Consider the following 18,088-nt stretch of genomic DNA (forward strand, 5'->3'; position numbering starts at 1 on the left):
GGCAGCTTCTTCAGTTCTTGTTACTTCCCTGTGCTTGCCCAGTATTTTTAAAGGCAAAGCCCAGAAGTGGCCTGACAGTTTATTGTTGACTGCATAGTTATGTAGCTAACCTAGCTGGAGTGGAGACTAGAATTTGTCATCTCTAGCTGTGCAGCCATATGCTCAGCTAAAACTCTGTTACCCTGGAGGAAGTTATAGGACATCAGGAGACAACTTGCAATCTTCCAGTCTACTCTTCTGGGCCACCAAAATATTAGGATGTACTCTTCTTCCCAAACATGGAGCATACCTCCTCTCTGCAGGAGGTGGCCCCAAAGACTCATCTGATCGCTGTGTGCAGCTCCAGGTCCAGACAGTCCGAGTGATACACAGTCCTCTCCATCACGCCCAGGAGTGGCTCCTGTGGCCCATTAACAACAAACTAAAAGACAAGTCATATGATCTCCCTGTTTCATCAGACCAACCCAACAGACATTGGTGGAATAAGAACAGCATCACCAAGTGGAAGTTGTAAACCTTGATTTAGAAAAGGGAAGAACAAGAAACACATAGATGTCACTGCTTCTTAGCAATATTCAAATAACTACTCCACAGCAATTTCAGAGACTCTTATTCTGACCTGGGAGTGGTTAGTGGTTCTGCTTTCTTGGAAGAAATTCTTCATCTTTTCTCTCTTTCTTCTCCAGGAGGCTCTTCCTGGTCCATTATCCTCTCTGGCCACATCCAGAATGGGTGTTAGTGTGTCATCTTTGGGAACTGTATAGGTTTTGTAGTCTGTTACTGCCTGGTGTAGTTTAGGGACTAAGAAGTTACCTCTGGGTTAAATGACCTCAGTTTCTTGTGAGTATGGCTTTAGGGTTTCTTCAAAAATTTATTGGGCTCAACGATCGTGTTTCTAGTCAGTTCCCAGGAAAGTGCTCAGGGAAAGCACATGTCATCTTTGTAGAGGCAAGGCTGGGAAGTAGGGCATGTTCCTTCCACTCATATTTTATCAGGCAGAACTTAGTCACTAGCCATATCTATAGCTACAAGAGAAGCTAGACTATGTAATCCAATGAAAATGTGGTTATAGCGCAAGAAAGTGATGTTATCCATCTGCTGTGTCTTTCCACCAGCATCCTGACCCAGTCCTACCCGGTATCCTTTGGAGTAAGTCTCTATCACTGAGTTGTCTTTTCTTTTTAACCTTCTGCCTTAGTTTCTTTCCTATAATCATGTTCCATAATCCCAATCAGTTTGGGAATAAAATATCTTTTATTACTGTACACCAACAGAAAAAAGTACATTTTACTGTATGAAAATCATTTCTCCCTGAAATCTGACCTTCCTTTTGCTATTTCTTTCTTTCTTTAATAGCATCACCAGTCATTCAGTTGGCTAAGCCTAAAACTTCAGAATCGTATTTGACTCCTTAACCAAATCCTTGCCATTCTCCTCCAGGAGGTATTTCAATCTCCTCTATCCTCACTTGTCATAGTGTCTGTTCAGGCATTCATTGTTTCGCATTTCTAATAACCTCCTCCTAGCTGGTTTTTCTGCTTCTAGTTGATCCCTCCTTAAATCTGTATTTCACATTCCTATGATTATACTTTCTTGCTTAAAACCCATTGCTTTTAGAATAAAGCCCAAACTCAGCCTTCACAATTTTGTCTATTCCTGACTTTTCTTTCCTTATCTCTATAGAAATCTTTGTCATTACCTGACCTATCTATGTTATTTCAAGCTTTGGTATACTTTTTTCATGATTTTGTGTCTTGGAATGTCCTTCCATTCCTAGGCCCCCGGTAAAGTTTTGCTCCTTTTACAGGTTCCAAATGAAATACTTTCTTAATTGTCACTTTAATCCTTCTGATTAAAGGGCAGTTCTGATCATGTCCCTTCCTTCAGCAGGTACTCAGGGTAAAGTTCCTTAACACTACTTGAAAGATTCTTCAAGATCTGCCCCTGCTCCCTTCTCTGGCCTTATCTCTCTTTACTTGAGCCCTCAGTTTTGTTCTCCAGCCATACTCAGCTATGTGCATTTCAGTGTTGGGTTCTTTCTCTCTTCCTAGCCTTTGCAATAGCTATTACTTTTTAAAAATCTGAGTTTGTCTTCCTGAGCTTATACGTTTCCTCTTCTGGAAACCCCTGAATTCCAAGACTGGGCCAGGTGCCCCCTTTTTGTGTATCTCCATAGCATCCTGTGTTTATTCATATTGTAACACTTATGAAGCAGTGTTATAATTGCTATCTTTATTTTTTGTCTCTGTCCTCTGACTATAGGCTCCTTGATAGCAAGGACCATATCTCATTACCTTCTGTGGTCTTTGCACCAACGTACTCCCAAGTGTGGTTTAGGAGAAGCAAATTTTGTGGGGAAAATGATGACTTTCATTTTTGCACCTGTAGTGTTTAAGTTGTCTATGGTACTCCTGTTGGATATGTCTAGTAGACAGTTGTATGCAGGCCTGGAGCTCGGGAGATAGGTCAGATTTAGATTTGGGAATCATTATGATTGTAGTAGCTGAAAACAGATATTGACAGCAAAACAAGAGAGTGGATGCCACCCTCCAGGGAATGTGTGTGAGAAAAGCAGGGGGCTCCGGATGCTGCAAGACATCAACAGAGAGCGAAAGAGACTACCATATAAACCAGGCAAGCCTGGTGTTAAGAAATCTAGTGGAGAGAAAACACTTTCTAGAGGAAGGAAGTGATCAGCACTATCAAATGTGTCAGAGAGAGCCACTGAATATGCAGTGTGGAAATCATTGGTGGAGTTGATGTCAGCAATTTCAGTGGTGGAGGAAGACATTTTGCCTGAGTTCCCATACCTCCTTGTAATTCATATCAAGCCTCTATGTGAACATTAATAATACAATTCAACAAGTATTCTTGTCTATCTACTTGCCCAGGGTAGAAATCTGGGAAGCAAAATAGACTTATCCCTCTGCCTCACCCCCAGTAGCCAGTTATCAAGTTCTATTATTTCTTCTCAGTCCCTTCTTCTTCACTGCCCATAGTACTTTAGTTTGTTTCTCTCACTGTTCTACTTCAATAGTCTTCTGTCTGGTCCTCCTTTCGGTCAGTTCTCCACACTTTAGCCTAAGCATCCTTTTATATGGCAAATCTGATCACACTCCCAGGCTAAAACCCTTTGATGCTTGTTCATTGTTCTTAGGATAATGCATAGTGAGGTTCGAAAGTCTTATACAGCATGATATTTGCTTACTTACAACCTCATTTGTGCAAGCAGTTTATTTTTTCCTTACATTCTATACTCTAGTCCAGGGGTCCTCAAGCCCCAGGCTGCGGACCGGTGGTGGTCCGAGGCCTGTTAGGAACCGGGCCACACAGCAGGAGGTGAGTGGCGTGTGACCAAGCAAAACATCATCTGTTGCTCCCCATCACTCGCATCACTGCTTGAACTATTGCTCGCTCACATTCATTACCACCCGAACCATCCTCCCAATCGCTCGCATGACCGCCTGAACCATCACCCCTTCCCCGCCCGTGGAAAAATTGTCTTCCACGAAACTGGTCCCTGGTGCCGAAAAGGTTGGGGACAACTGCTCTAGTCATATTAACTAATTTTACTTTTAAACCCAGTATTTGCTCTTTTATTTCAAAGCCCTTAAGCTTGTTGGTCTCTCACTCTGGAACACTCTTGCTTGTTCTTTTTGTCGTCTCTTACTTAGTCTTCAGGTATCAGCTCAGGCATCACTTGCTCCAGGATGTTTTCCTGTTACCCTTTGACAAACTCTGTTAGGTGTCACCTCTATGTCCTCACAGCACCATGTACTACCCTTAACTCCTTATCATCCTGCTTACTATGTTGTTCCACAATTGCCTGCACTTTCATCTCTGTAAAGGCAGGGACTGATGGTTTTGCTTATTTGTATCCTCAGCACCTAGCCCAGTAACTAGTTCAAAGTAGATGCCAAATGAATGTTACTGTTAAGTATTCAGTAGAAAAAGTGTTTGCTATGAAATCTTAGGAGAAGGCAAAGAAGACTGTATGGCCCATTTGGGGGTTTTTCTTAATTATGTGTCCCTCAGATGTCATCTCTTGTTCAAACCTTAAGTATCTGGGAATTCCCTGGCGGTCCAGTGGTTAGCACTTGGCGCTTTCACTGCCAGGGCCCAGGTTCAATCCCTGGTTGGGGAACTAAGATCCTGCAAGGCACGTGGCACAGCCAAAAAAAAAAAAAGTCCAATTATGCTTTTGCAGTTATTATTTTAATGGGTAATGTGCATAACATTGCACTATGTAGCTTGTTTTAATTTCTTATTTATTTCTATCAGTTTGACTTCAGAGGAACATGTATATAGGGGAGAGGGAGAATAGACAGTATCTATAAATAATATGGTCACGTTGGCAGTACTAAAATTTCTTATACATAGATAGAAGTGAAAGAGATATTACTCATAACCACAGTAAGTTTTATATCTTTTATTCTACAGTTATTTGTTTCATTACATCTGCCAAGACAGGATTGTATATCTTTGTATCACTGATGATGTAAGTAACTTGAAGACATGTTGCTATTTAAGTATGTGTAATGTTAATAGAGCCGGTTCTTAATTATCTGTATCTGTGGTGGGTAAAGGTGATGTGAATATAATGTCTGTAGCTGGAAATTTTTTTCTATACTTTGTATTTATCATATAGAGCAGCAAAACAAAATGAAAGTTGATATCTGGGTATATGCAAATCAACTTGGTTCTGTAGAGTTTTAGCTTAACCTCTTGTAATTTCTATGTTTATTTTATTGTGTAGTGAGAATTGGTGTTCATAATTATGATTCTTTGGTATCAGACCCCCTCAAAATTTATTTATCTGAAATAGTAAATAGATTATTTCACTCCTCCAATCAATAGTGAATTTCTTTTAATGTATGTGGACTTTGGGAAAACAAAATCACAATACATTATGATCAGCTTTGTAAACCTGTAGTTCACATTGGTAGGTTGTTTTTGAGTATTTGTAGCTTCTAGATGGAAAATGCTCAGTAACTTAATGGTGGTCATCAAGGTCCTTTCTCCTCTCTGCAATCCTAGTGTTAGCTTCTTCCTGGACACATTCCCCTTATGGTTGCATGGAGCCACATGCTTATTTATTTGTGTCCAAAAAAGACGGACTATGTCTTCTCAAGTCTCTTACTGTATGAATGAGGAAACTTCCCAGATGCACACCCTCCCCTCCCCACGCTTTCAAAGTAGACTTCTTTTCATGACTTATTGGCTAGGACTAGGTTACGTATTTATTTCTAAATTGATCACTGATAAGAGGCATGGAATTGGCATGATTGCCATAGGTCAGGGTTCTTACGTTTATTGTATCACAGACCCCTTTGGCACTCATGGGCCCCTCCCAGAATTTTTTTAAATGTGTGATTAAATAAAACCAATTATATACAGTATTCAAAATATTTTAAATATTGATATAGTAATGTATATGCTTCTTTATGAATTCATTAAATAACAAGTTCTCATGGGTCTAATAAATAAAAATTATTTTGATGTGGTGATGAGTATAAATAATATTTTGAGAGATGTTTATAACTGATGGTATATGAAAAAAAGACTTCTCTTGGTGACAAAGTCACAGGTACTGTTAAATACTTCTCCGGTTTGTTACCACATTCACAATTGAAATTTGAGTTAAAGATTGGTGAAAATAATGATGAGATTTTTTTTTTTTTCTATCCAAGTACATCAGCTCCTTGAATTTGGACCATTGACCCCACTTTAAGAACTCTTGGCTTAGACTAATCATCTTAGGTGAAATGGAGATGAGTGTCAACCACAGTGATCATCACAATGATTTATATTCCCTGATTTCACAGTATTTTCTAAAGTTATTTTAAAAATACAGCTATATCTGAAATGACTGATGTGAAAGTGCTTGGAGTAGGTGAGAAATATCACTAAATTTGGGATGGTCAGAGTTGAGTCTTATATTTCTTGAGCTATAATTATATTTTTGTATATATGTTACACACACACACACACACACAAACACACACACACACACACACACTTTTTGATTGGGACTAGATAAGAGTACATCCCTTGATCTTTTCAAATGTATCACCACTATTGAAAAAAATCAATTCAAACTTTATGTCAATAGTGTTATCTTTGTATGTGAAAGACTGTACTATTATGGATTTCTTAAGCATCTTCTTGTGCTGGGCTTTCTGATAGATCCTGTGAAAGATATAGATGGAGTAAAACCCAATTCCTGCTCTCAAGAAGCTAACCTAGGTACTGTTATCTTAGTTGGCAGTAATCAAACATATTTGGATTAGACTCTCAGCTCTTTCATTTACTAGTTGTTTCACCTTTGGCAAGTTAGTTACCTTTTCAGAGCTTTTGTTTCTTTATTAGTAAAATGAGGTCAGTTCCTCCTCATAGAATCATTGTTAGTACATGTTAGCTGTTCTTCTGGTTGTTGTTAATCATCCATATCGTCTTTGTTTACTGTAATGTAAACTCTGTGTTGATCTCCTTTCAGGATTTTGAGCGTTCCAGAGCCTTTAATTTTCTGAATGAGATAAAAAAGAGGTTCCAGACTACATATGGTTCAAGAGCACAAACAGCGCTCCCATATGCCATGAATAGTGAGTTCTCAAGTGTCTTGGCTGCACAGCTGGTAAGATCTTTCTCAGGATATAGTATTTGATTCATATCTTCTTTATTACCTTAAAGCACCATGAATATAGGGGACTCTGACCTGCAGTGTAATTTTCTGATTGTGTTATTATATGCCAAGATAGTAAAACTTCCCTGATTAAAAAAATATATACAAGGGCCATTTTAGGATGGAAAGTGAATAATTGGTGATATTCTCTATAAATGGTGCTCAGAGTATCTCAGGGTTGGGAAAGAGATTAAAGATCATCTACTTCAACTACCCATTTAATGTGTAAATCCACTCAACATGCCAAATGACCTCTTAACCTATACATTAACCTCTACCCTCCCACGAGGCAAATTTAATTTTTGAACAGCTCAGTCAGTCATTTGAAAGTCTGTTCATCTGTATGAATACTTAATTATCCACTCAGTAAAGTTGTACATATGTATACACCCGTGAAATACCACCCTTTTCAAGATACAAAACATCTCCATGACCCTAAAGGATTCCTCATATCCCTTTGCAGTCAGTTCCCTCCCCATCACTCTGCCTGAGGCCACCACTGCTCTATTTTCTGTCACCATAAATTAGTTTTATTTTTTCTAGAATTTCCTATAAATGGAATCATACATTATATACTCTTTTGTGTCTTCCTTGTTTTGTCAGTGTAAGCTTTTTGATATTCATCCATGTTGTATAAATCAGTAGTTTCCTTTTTTGCTGAGTAGTATTGTATGCATACACCACAATTTGTTTCTTCCATTCACCTGTTGCTGGATATTTGAGTTACTTCCAGTTTTCAGCTATCACAAACAAAGCTGTTATGAACATCCATGTACAAATCTTTGTGCAGACGTGTTTTTATTTCTCCTTGGTAAATACCTAGGAATGGAATTGCTGGGTCATATGGTGAATGATGTTTAATTTTATAATGAATTGTCAAACGTTTTTCCAAAGTGGTTGTACCATTTATATTCCCACTAGCACTTGCAGTGTCTCTGCATACTTGCCAACACTTGTTATGGTCTGTCTTTTTAATGTAATTCGTCCTTGTGGGTGTGTAATGATATCTCATTGTGGTCTTAATTTGCATTTCCCTGATGACTAAGGATGTGGAGACCTTAAAAAAATGCTTAGTTACCTTTTATCCATGAAACTATTTGAGTGCAAAGACATGAGTTTTATCTGTGATGGTGTTGTGAATGAGAAAAAGAGACTTACTGTAATTGAATACGTTCCTTTTCACTTCTCCTTTTTAATACCCTTTTTGAGGATTACACTTCTAAATATGCATCCTGTAGGGATGAAGTTCCTTTAAATAGTTATAAATCTTTATTATTCAATCAGTTGGTTTGTTTCATACTTCCACTAGGAAACATTCATATATGTGAAGCTATGTAAAACATCACCAGCAAAATATATACCAGTGCCCATTTGAAAGTAAATAGGGTCAGGTTGGTGGCCAAGACGGTGGAATAGGAAGACCCTGAGCTCACCTCCTTCCATGGGCACTCCAAAATTACAACTATTACAACTATTTACAGAGCAGCTATTGATGAGAAAGAACAGAAGACTAGTAGAAAAGATCTTATACAACTGAAGATATAAAGAAGGAACCACAGTAAGACAGAGGGGCAGAGACACAGTATAATCAAGATCCATACCTCTGGGTGGGTGACCCACAAATGGATAATTACAATTGCAGAGGTTCTCCCCAAGGAGCGAGGTGTCCAAGCCCCACATGAGGCTCCCCTGCCCTGGGGTCCTCCATTGGGAAGATGAGCTCCCAGAACATTTGGCTTCAAAGGCCAGCGGGACTTCATTTCAGGAGTGCCAGAGGGCTGTGGGAAATAGACTCCACTCTTAAAGGGCATGTATAAAATCTCACATGCTCTGGAAACCAGAGCAGAAGCAGTAATTTGAAAGGAGCCTGGATCAGACCCACCTGCTGATCTTGGAGAGTCTCCTGGAGAGGCAGGAGGCACCTGGAGCTCACTCTGGGGACATAGACACTGGTGGCAGCCTTTTTTGGGAGCTTGTTCTACCATCCTTTACTAATGGAGCTTGCAAGCACCATTTTAGAATATTCCCTCTAGCGTATTAATGCCAGGACCTGGCCCTGCCCATCAGCGTATCTGCATCAGTACTGGGACACCTCAAGCCAAGCAACTAGCCAGGCAGGGACACACCTTCACCCACCAGCAGGCTGGTTGCCTTAAGAACCCTTGAGCCTACAGCTACTCCAGGACCTGGCTCTGCCCAACAAAGGGCCCAGGACCTGACCCTGAATAGCAGTGTGCCTGCACTAGCCCTAGGACCCACTGGGCACTGGCCCTGCCTACCAGGAGACCAACACCAACTTCGGGACACCCCACACTCCACAGCCAGCCATCTCAGAAACTAGCTCTGCCCATCAGCAGGCCAACACCAGCTCTGGGATCCCCAGGGCCCTGCAACCAGAGACCCCAGGATCCCCTGGACCTCTACAGCCAGCTGCCTTGTGACCTGGCCCTGCCCACCAGCGGCTGACAGCCTCCACACAAGGCAGGATCTGGTAACCAGCCAGACTGGGGACCAGCCATGCCTACCAGATTATCCACAGTAGTCAGCCAGCCACAACAGAAGGACCCACACAGCCCATGTAGGAGGTATCCTTATAGCATACAGCTCTGGTGACCAGAGGGAAGTGCACTGCTGGGACTCGTAGGACGTCTCCTAGAAAAGGCCAACTTCTTCAAGGTCGGAAAATGTAATCAACTTACAAAATACATAGAAATAAAAAAAGGAAATTAGGAAAAATGAAGGCACAGAGGAACGTGTTCCAAACGAAGAAACAGGATAAAATCCCAGAAGAAGAGCTAAGTGAAGTGGAGATAAGCAATCTACCGAATAAAGAGTTCAAGGTAGTGATTGTAAAGATGATCAAAGAACCCAGGAGATGATTGGATTAACAGAGTGAGAAGTTAGAATTTTTTAACAAAGAGAAAGTGTAAACGATGACCAAACAAAGGTGAATACAATAACTGAAGTAAATACACTAGAAGGAATCAACAGTGGATTAGATGATACAGAGGAACGGATCAGTGAGCAGGAAGACAGAGTAGTTGAAATCACTGAGGTGGAACAGAAAAAAGAATAAAAAGAAATGAGGACTGTTTAAGAAACCTCTAAAACAACATCAAATGTACTAACATTTGCATAATAGGGGTCCCAGAAGGAGAAGAGAGAGAAAAAGGGGCAGAGAACATATTTGAAAACATAATAGCTGAAAACTTCCTTAACCTGGGGAAAGAAACAGATATCTAGGTCCAGGAAGCACAGAGAGTCCCAAACAGGATCAATCCAAAGAGGACCACACCAAGACATTGTAATTAAAATGGCAAAAATTAAAGAAAGAATATTAAAAGCAGCTAGGGAAAAGCAAAGTGTCACATACAAGGGAATTCCCATAAGGCTATCAACTGACTTTGCTGCAGAAACCCTGCAGGCCAGAATGAAGTGGCACAATATATTTAAAGTGATAAAAGGGAAAAACCTACAACCAAGAATGCTCAGCAAGACTTTCATTCAGTTTTGGTGGAGAAATCAAAAGTTTTACAGATAAGCAAAAGCTAAGAGTTCAGCACCATCAAACCAGCTTTACAGGAAATGTTAAAGGGGCTTCTCCAAGCAAAAAAGAAAAGGCCACAAGAAGAAATATGAAAATTATGAAAGGAAAAATCTCATTGGTAAAGACAAATATACAGTAAAGGTAGTAAACCAACCACATATAAAGCTAGGAGGAAGATTACAAGAAAAAGGAGTAAAATCACCTATAACCACAATAAAGGATACACAAAACAAAAAAGATGTAAAATATGTCAGTGTGGTGGGAGGGGGCATAAAAATGCAGGGTTGTTAAAATGCATTTGAACTTAAGAGATGAGCAACTTATAATAATCACGTATGTATATATAGATTGTTACATATAAACGTTATGGTAACCACAAACCAAAAATCTATACTAGATACACACACGAAAAAGGGAAAGGAATCTGAACATAACACTAAGATACTCATCAAATCATAAGGGAAGAGAGCAAAAGAAGAACAAAAAAGAAGTATAAAAACAACTGAAAAGCAGTTAACAAAATGACAGTAAGTACATACCTGTCAATAATTAAATGTAAATGGATTAAATGCTCCAATCAAAAGACATAGAGTGGCTGAATGGATACGAAAACAAGACCCATATATATACTGCCTACAGGAGACTCAGTTCATATCTGAAGATGAAAACAGAAAGTGAAGGGATAGAAAAAGGTATACCATGCAAATGGAAATGAAAGGGAAGCTGGGATAGCAATATTTATATCAGAGAAAATAGACTTTAAAACAAAGTCTGTAACAAGAGACAGAGAAGGACTACTTAATGATAAAGGAATCAATCCAAGAAGATATAACAATTGTAAATATATATGCACCCAACATAGGAGCACCTAAATACACAAAGCAAATATTAATAGACATAAAGTGAGAAATTGACAGCAACACAATAATAGTAGGAGACTTTAAAAAAATTAATTTATTTTTTTACTTTTGGCTGCATTGGGTCTTCGTTGGGTTGCGCGGGCTTCTCATTGCAGTGGCTTCTCTTGTTGTGGAGTACGGGCTCTAGGCTTGAGGGCTTTAGTAGTTATGGCTCTCGGGCTCTAGAGCACAGGCTCAGTTGTAGCACACGGGCTTAGTTGCTCCCCAGCATGTGGGATCTTCCCAGACCAGGGCTCGAACCCATGTCCCCCGCATTGGCAGGCGGATTCTTAACCACTGTGCCACCTGGGAAGCCCAGTAGGAGACTTTAACACCTCAATGGACAGGTCATCCAGATAGAAAATCAATGAGGAAACACTGGCCTTAAACAACACATTAGACCTAAATGGGCTTAATTGACATATATACAACATTCCATCCAAAATCAGCAGAATACACATTCTTTTCAAGTGCACATGGCACAGTCTCCAAGATAGTTCACATGCTAGGCCACAAAACAAGCCTCAGCAAATTTAAGAAAAATGAAATCATATCAAGCATTTTTTCTGACCACAATGCTATGAGGTTAGAAATCAACTATAAGAAAAAAAACTGCAAAAGACACAAACACTTGGAGGCTAAACAGTATGCTACTAAACAACCAATGGATCACTGAAGAAATCAAAGAGGAAATTAAAAAAGTACCTGGAGACAAATGAAAATGAAAACACAATGATTCAATATCTGTAGGATACAGCAAAAGCAGTTCTAAGAGGGACATTTATAGCAATGCAAGCTTACCTCAGGAAACAAGAAAAATCTCAACCTAACATTACACCTAAAGGAGCCAGAAGAAGAACAAGCAAAACCCAAACTTAGTAGAAGGAAAGAAATCATAAAGATCAGAGCAGAAATAAATGAAACTGAGACTAAGAAAACAATAGAAAGGATCAATGAAACTAAGAGCTAGTTCTTTGATAAGATAAACAAAACTGATAAACCTTTAGCCAGACTCATCAAGAAAGAAAAGAGAGGTCTCAAATCAAAAAAATCAGAAATGAAAAAGGAGAAGTTACAACAGATACCACTGACATACAAAGGATCATAATAGACTGCTATGAACAATTATATGCCAATAAAATGGACAACCTAGGAGAAATGGACAAATTCCTAGAAATGTACAATCTCACAAGACTGAACCAGGAAGAAATAGAAAACATGAACAGAACAACTACCAATAAAGAAATTGAGTCAGGAATTTTAAAACTTCCAACAAACAAAAGTCTATGACCAGATGGCTTCACAGGTGAATTCTACCAAACATTTAAAGAAGAGTTAACACCTGTCCTTCATAAACTATTCCAAAAAATTGCAGAGCAAGGAACACTTCCAAACTCATTCTACAGGTCAGCATCACCCTGACACCAAAACCAGACAAAGATATCACAAATAAAATTACAGGCCAGTATCACTAATGAACATAGATTCAGAAATCCTCAACAAAATATTAACAAACTGAATTCAACAGTACATGAAAAAGATCATACACCATGATCAGGTGGGATTTATTCCAGAGATGCAAGGATGGTTCAGTATCTGGAAATCAATGTGATATACCACAGTAACAAATTGAAGAATAAAAACCGTATGATCATCTAAATAGATGCAGAAAAAGCTTGACAGAATTCAACATCCATTTATGGTAAAACCTCTGAACAAAGGGGGAACATACCCCCAAATAATAAAGGCTGTATATGACAAGCCCACAGTTAACATCATACTCAGTGGTGAAAAGCTAAAACCCTCTAAGATCAGCAACAAGACAAGGGTGCCCACTCTTGCCACTTTTATTCAACATAGTATTGGAAGTCCTAACCACAGTAATCAGACATGAAAAAGAAAGAAAAGGAATCCAAATTCGAAAGTGAAACTGTCACTCTTTGTAGATGATGTGATACTATATATAGCAAATCCTAAAGATACTGCCAAAAAAACTTAGAAATAGTAAATTCAGTAAAATTGCAGGATAAAAAATTAATATATAGAAATCTGTTGCATTTCTGTACACTAACAACAAACTATCAGAAAGAGAAATTAAAAAACAATCCCCCTTACCATCACATCAAAAAGAATAAAATGCTTAGGAATACATCTAACTAGGGAGGTAAAAGACCTGTACTCTGAAAACTATAAGACCCTGATGAAAGATATTGAAGAAGACACGGATGAAAAGATATACTGTGCTCATGGATTTGAAGAATTTATATTGTTAAAAATGACCATACTACCCAAGGCAATCTACAGATTCAATGCAATACCTATCAAAATACCAATGGCATTTTTTACAGAACTATAACAATTCTAAAGTTTGTATGGTGATGCAAAAGTTGCAGAATAGCCAAAACAATCTTGAGAAAGAAGAACAAAGCTTGAGGTATTACACGCCCAGATTTCAAACTATACTACAATAGTCAAAACAGCATGGTACAGTCACAAAAACACACATAGATCCATGGAACAGAACAGAGAGGCCAGAAATGAACCCATGCTTGTATGGTCAAATTAATCTACGATAAAGGAGGTAAGAATATAGTGGGGAAAAAGCTGTCTTTTTCCCTCTTCACCAAATGGTGTGGGAAATCTGGACAGCTACAGCAAAAGAATCAAACTGGACTACTTTCTTACACCATGCACAAAAATAAATTCAAAATGGATTAAAGACTTAAATATAAAACCTGAAACCGTGAAACTTCTAGAAGAAAACATAGGCAGTATGCTCTTTGACATTGGTACTAATAATATTTTTTTGGATATGTCTCAGGCAAGGGAAACAAAACCAAAAATAAACAAATGGGACTTTATCAAATTGAAAAGCTTTTGCACAGTGAAGGAAACTACCAACAAAATGAAAAGGCTGCCTACTGAATGGGAGAAGATATTTGCAAACAGTATATCCGATAAGGGCTTAATATCTACAATGTGCAAAGAACTGATAGAACTTCAACATATAAAAAACAAACCAACTATAAAGTGGGCAGAGGAGCTGGATAGCTGTCTTTCCAAAGAAGACATACACAGATGGCCAACAGGCACATGAAAAGATGCTCAACATCACTAATTGTCAGGGAAATGCAAATCAAAACCACAATGAGCTATTACCTCACACGTGTCAGAATGGCTATTTTCAAAAAAGGCAACAAATAACAAGTGTTGGTGAGGATGTGGAGAAAAGGGAACCCTCCTGCACTGTTGATGGGATTGTAAATTGGTGCAGCCACTATGGAAAACAATATGGAGATTACTCCAAACGTTAAAAATAGAACTATTGTATTATCCAGCAATTCCACTCCTGGGTATTTATCCAAAGAAAACAAAAACAGTAATTAGAAAAGGTACATACACCCCTATGTTCATCGCAGCATTATTTACAACAGCCAAGATATAGAAGCAACCTAAATGCCCATCAAGAGATAAATGGATAAAGAAGATATGGCATACACACACACAGACACACACACACAGGAATGTTACTCAGCCATATAAAAGAACGAAATCTTGTCATTTGCAACAACATGGATGGATCTAGAGGCTATAATGCTAAGTGAAATAAGTCAGAGAAAGACAAACACTATGATTTCACTTATATGTGGAATCTAAAAAACAAAACAAATGAACAAACTTAACCAAACGTTAACAGAGTTATAGATACAGAGAACAAATAGGTTGCCTGAGGGGAGAATGTTGGGGGTAGGAAAGAATAGGTGAAGGAGATTAAGAGTTACAGACTTCCAGCTGCAGTATAAATGAGTCACAGGTATGAAATGTGCTGTGTTGGGAATATAGTCATAACTATGTAATATCTTTGAATTTTGACATATCATAGCTAAACTTATTGTTGTGATCATTTTGAAATGTGTAGAAATATCAAATCACTATGTTGTGTAACAGGAAATAACATAGTGTTATAGGTCAATCATACTTTAAAAACAAACTCATAGAAAGATAGATCAGAGAGGCGGAGTTGTGAGGAGGGGAATTGGATGAAGGCAGTCAAAAAGTACAAACTTCCAGTTATGAGATAAATAAATACTGGGGATATAGTGGACAACATGATAAATATAATTAATAATGCTTTATGTTATGTATGAAAATTGTTAAGAGAGTAAATCCTAAGAGTTCTCATCACAAGGGGGGAAAAAGGTAAATAGGGTTAGCTGGCAGCAAAACTTTCAATTTAGCTGGTTTGTCTTTAGCTCCAGATGTGTGTGTGAACCTCTAAACAAATCTGTGCCAGGATCCTTGACTATAAATGGAGATAATAAAAATGGCATCTTCGTCATAGAGTTTTTGCATGGATTAAATAATATCCCTTATTTGAAGCACTTAACACAGTGAAGTGACTGGAATATTGTGTATTAAGCAGTCCACAATTGTACGCTATAGATAATAATTTCAAAATATATATACTATCTTCAGTGTCTTACATTTCTAGATCCTGTAAGAAGCCAATGAAAATAGGATGCATACTCTGATCCCAACAGATAACAAGAACAGATGCTCAGAAGCTGGGCCAGTCCCTACCTCATCATACCCAAGAAATGGGGAAAAATTTAGAGTACCCTTTCCCTGTCCTGTTCCCCCTGCCCCCTCTACAGTCTTTTCTCCTTTCTTCCTTGTCTGAGCACAGATTATATAACACCCTACTTCTGCCCCAGGAGTCTCAGATGTATATTTGATGTAATACGTTTAGCTTTATTTCATTTAAAATAAGGTGATCTTTTTATACTATAACAATTATATTTCATATGGTAGCAAGTGTTATGCTTGCCTATATTTTTGGTAACAATTTTTGAATGAGTGACATCTATCTTTTGTGCCAAAGATAAAGACAGTTTTATAGCATTCTTCAATGTCATTCCTCTTCTTTTTGTTTTTGTATTGTAAATAATGTCTGGGTATCATGAGTTAAATCATATTCTTTTATAGAAGCATCACTCCGAGAATAAGGGCCTAGATAAAGTGATGGAGACTCAAGCCCAAGTGGATGAACTTAAAGGAATCATGGTCAGAAACATAGGTATGTTTCATGGCATACTCCGCATGCATGAGGGCAAAAATGATAATAGATTACTTGATTGGGGTCAAATCATTCTAGAGAGGCTGAAATAGCACTTCCTTATTTTTAATATTGGAAGCTAATTGTCAGCTGAGATATGGATATTACTTACCTATGATACTGCCTACTGTATGATGGTTTCTTTTTAGCACTTATGACTATTCATCCTAAATTTGTTAGCTTGCTTTAGCAAGACTAATTTCCAAGACCCTTAAACAGTTCAGCAACTTAGAATAATTTAGTCAGTTTTGGCTGGAAATACCCAGATAGTTGATATCATCAGTATAGACAACTATTTGCCCTCCTTAGAAAGTTTGTAGCTCTTGACTGAGAAAGAATTGGACCAAAAAACTGTTGTGTTCTTCAAGAGAATGAACTATGGCATGAATTCCATGGGCCTGTGTTTTGTCAAGAACCTATTTACCACATGAAAGTAATCCAGAGAAATGCACTGTTTGTTTTTTAATTGATTATAACAGTGGTATTTAGATTTAGGATGATGTTAATTTTTTAATAGCACCAGTTCTCACAATATAGTCCCTGGGCCAGCAGCATCAGCATCCCCTGGGAACCTGTTACAAATGCAAATTTTCAGGCCCCACCCCAAGCCTACTGAATCAGAAACTCTTGGAGTGGGAAATCTGTGTTTTCACAAGCCCTCCAGAGGATTCCAGTGCACACTCAACTTATAGAACCACTCTTAAATATATCTTCTAAGAGGAATGTCTTGCAGAGAATAAATTCTTAATATAAAATTGAACAAAAATTAGTATATAAATGCTTTACAAGATATTTAACTGAGATGTCATTTCATAAATGTCCATTTAGTTATAATTTTGAATTTACTCTTTGAATTTTACATTTATTATTAGAACTCTTAAAAGTTATGAAAAGACATTTTAAAAAATTTACTTTGTCTCACCATCCTAAAGTTTTATTTACATTTTCTTTCCTTTAAATTTTTACTTACATGTATACATAGTTAATCATAGTTTATATTCAGTTTTGTGGAGGCAGTATAATAGAGTAATCAAGATTTGGAGTCATACATGCCTGAGTTTGAATCCTGATTTCACTTCCTACCTGCTGTTAAGCCTTGATCAGTCCTCTAACCTCTCTGACCTTTACTCCTTAATCTGCAAAAAGGAGGTAATAGAACCTGAGGTTACCAGGATAAAAGAGGTAATGTATGTAAAACACTGTGTACAGTCCCTGGCACATAGTAAGAGCTGAATGATTGTTAGCTGTTAGTCTACTTTATGCTCATGCAGTATTTCTTTGAGTTATATCACAGGTTACCAATTTTGTCCTTATGTTGGACACTTTGGGTCTTTAGAGCATTATTACTCAGAGTGCTGTTTTACAACCAGCAAGGAGCTTGCTCCAGAATAGAAGTCAATGCTGTGCTTCCTTCATTGAGAACATCTTGCTATGAAAATGTCAATTTGACTGAACGGTATACTTGGAAACTTAGTTGAGCAGTAGCAAACACTCTCAGGTAGCACTGATTTAGAGTTTGTGTTATAGTAACAGTACTGTTATAAATGTTTCTGTGCCTATTATATTCTTCTTATTTTGTTGAGATTAGTTCCCAGGAATGGGATTAATAATCAAAAGGCAGAAACATTTTTATATTTCTTTTTTTTTTTTTTTTTGTGGTACGTGGGCCTCTCACTGTTGTGGTCTCTCCTGTTGTGGAGCACAGGCTCCGGATGCACAGGCTCAGTGGCCATGGCTCACGGGCCTAGCTGCTCCGTGGCAAGTGGGATCTTCCCGGACCGGGGCACGAACCCATGTCCCCTGCATCGGCAGGTGGACTCTCAAGCGCTGCACCACCAGGGAAG

The 18,088-nt window shown here is 38.3% G+C and overlaps 1 protein-coding gene across 2 annotated transcripts in view; it reads left to right on the forward strand.

The window, feature by feature from the left end:
• The window catches only part of VAMP7 (vesicle associated membrane protein 7), a 66,198-nt gene that overhangs the window by 15,853 nt on the left and 32,257 nt on the right, over positions 1-18,088 (forward strand). The window contains exons 3-5 of one of the 2 annotated variants that reach the window (XM_065900749.1): positions 4,441-4,498; positions 6,497-6,634; positions 16,115-16,205. In XM_065900749.1, the coding sequence (XP_065756821.1) occupies positions 4,441-4,498; positions 6,497-6,634; positions 16,115-16,205 (287 nt within the window). The remainder of the gene's footprint in view (positions 1-4,440; positions 4,499-6,496; positions 6,635-16,114; positions 16,206-18,088) is intronic. The other variant, XM_065900750.1, reaches the window with a different exon arrangement.

Source organism: Phocoena phocoena, chromosome X, assembly GCF_963924675.1.
Source record: "Phocoena phocoena chromosome X, mPhoPho1.1, whole genome shotgun sequence".
Taxonomy (NCBI): Eukaryota; Metazoa; Chordata; class Mammalia; order Artiodactyla; family Phocoenidae; genus Phocoena; species Phocoena phocoena.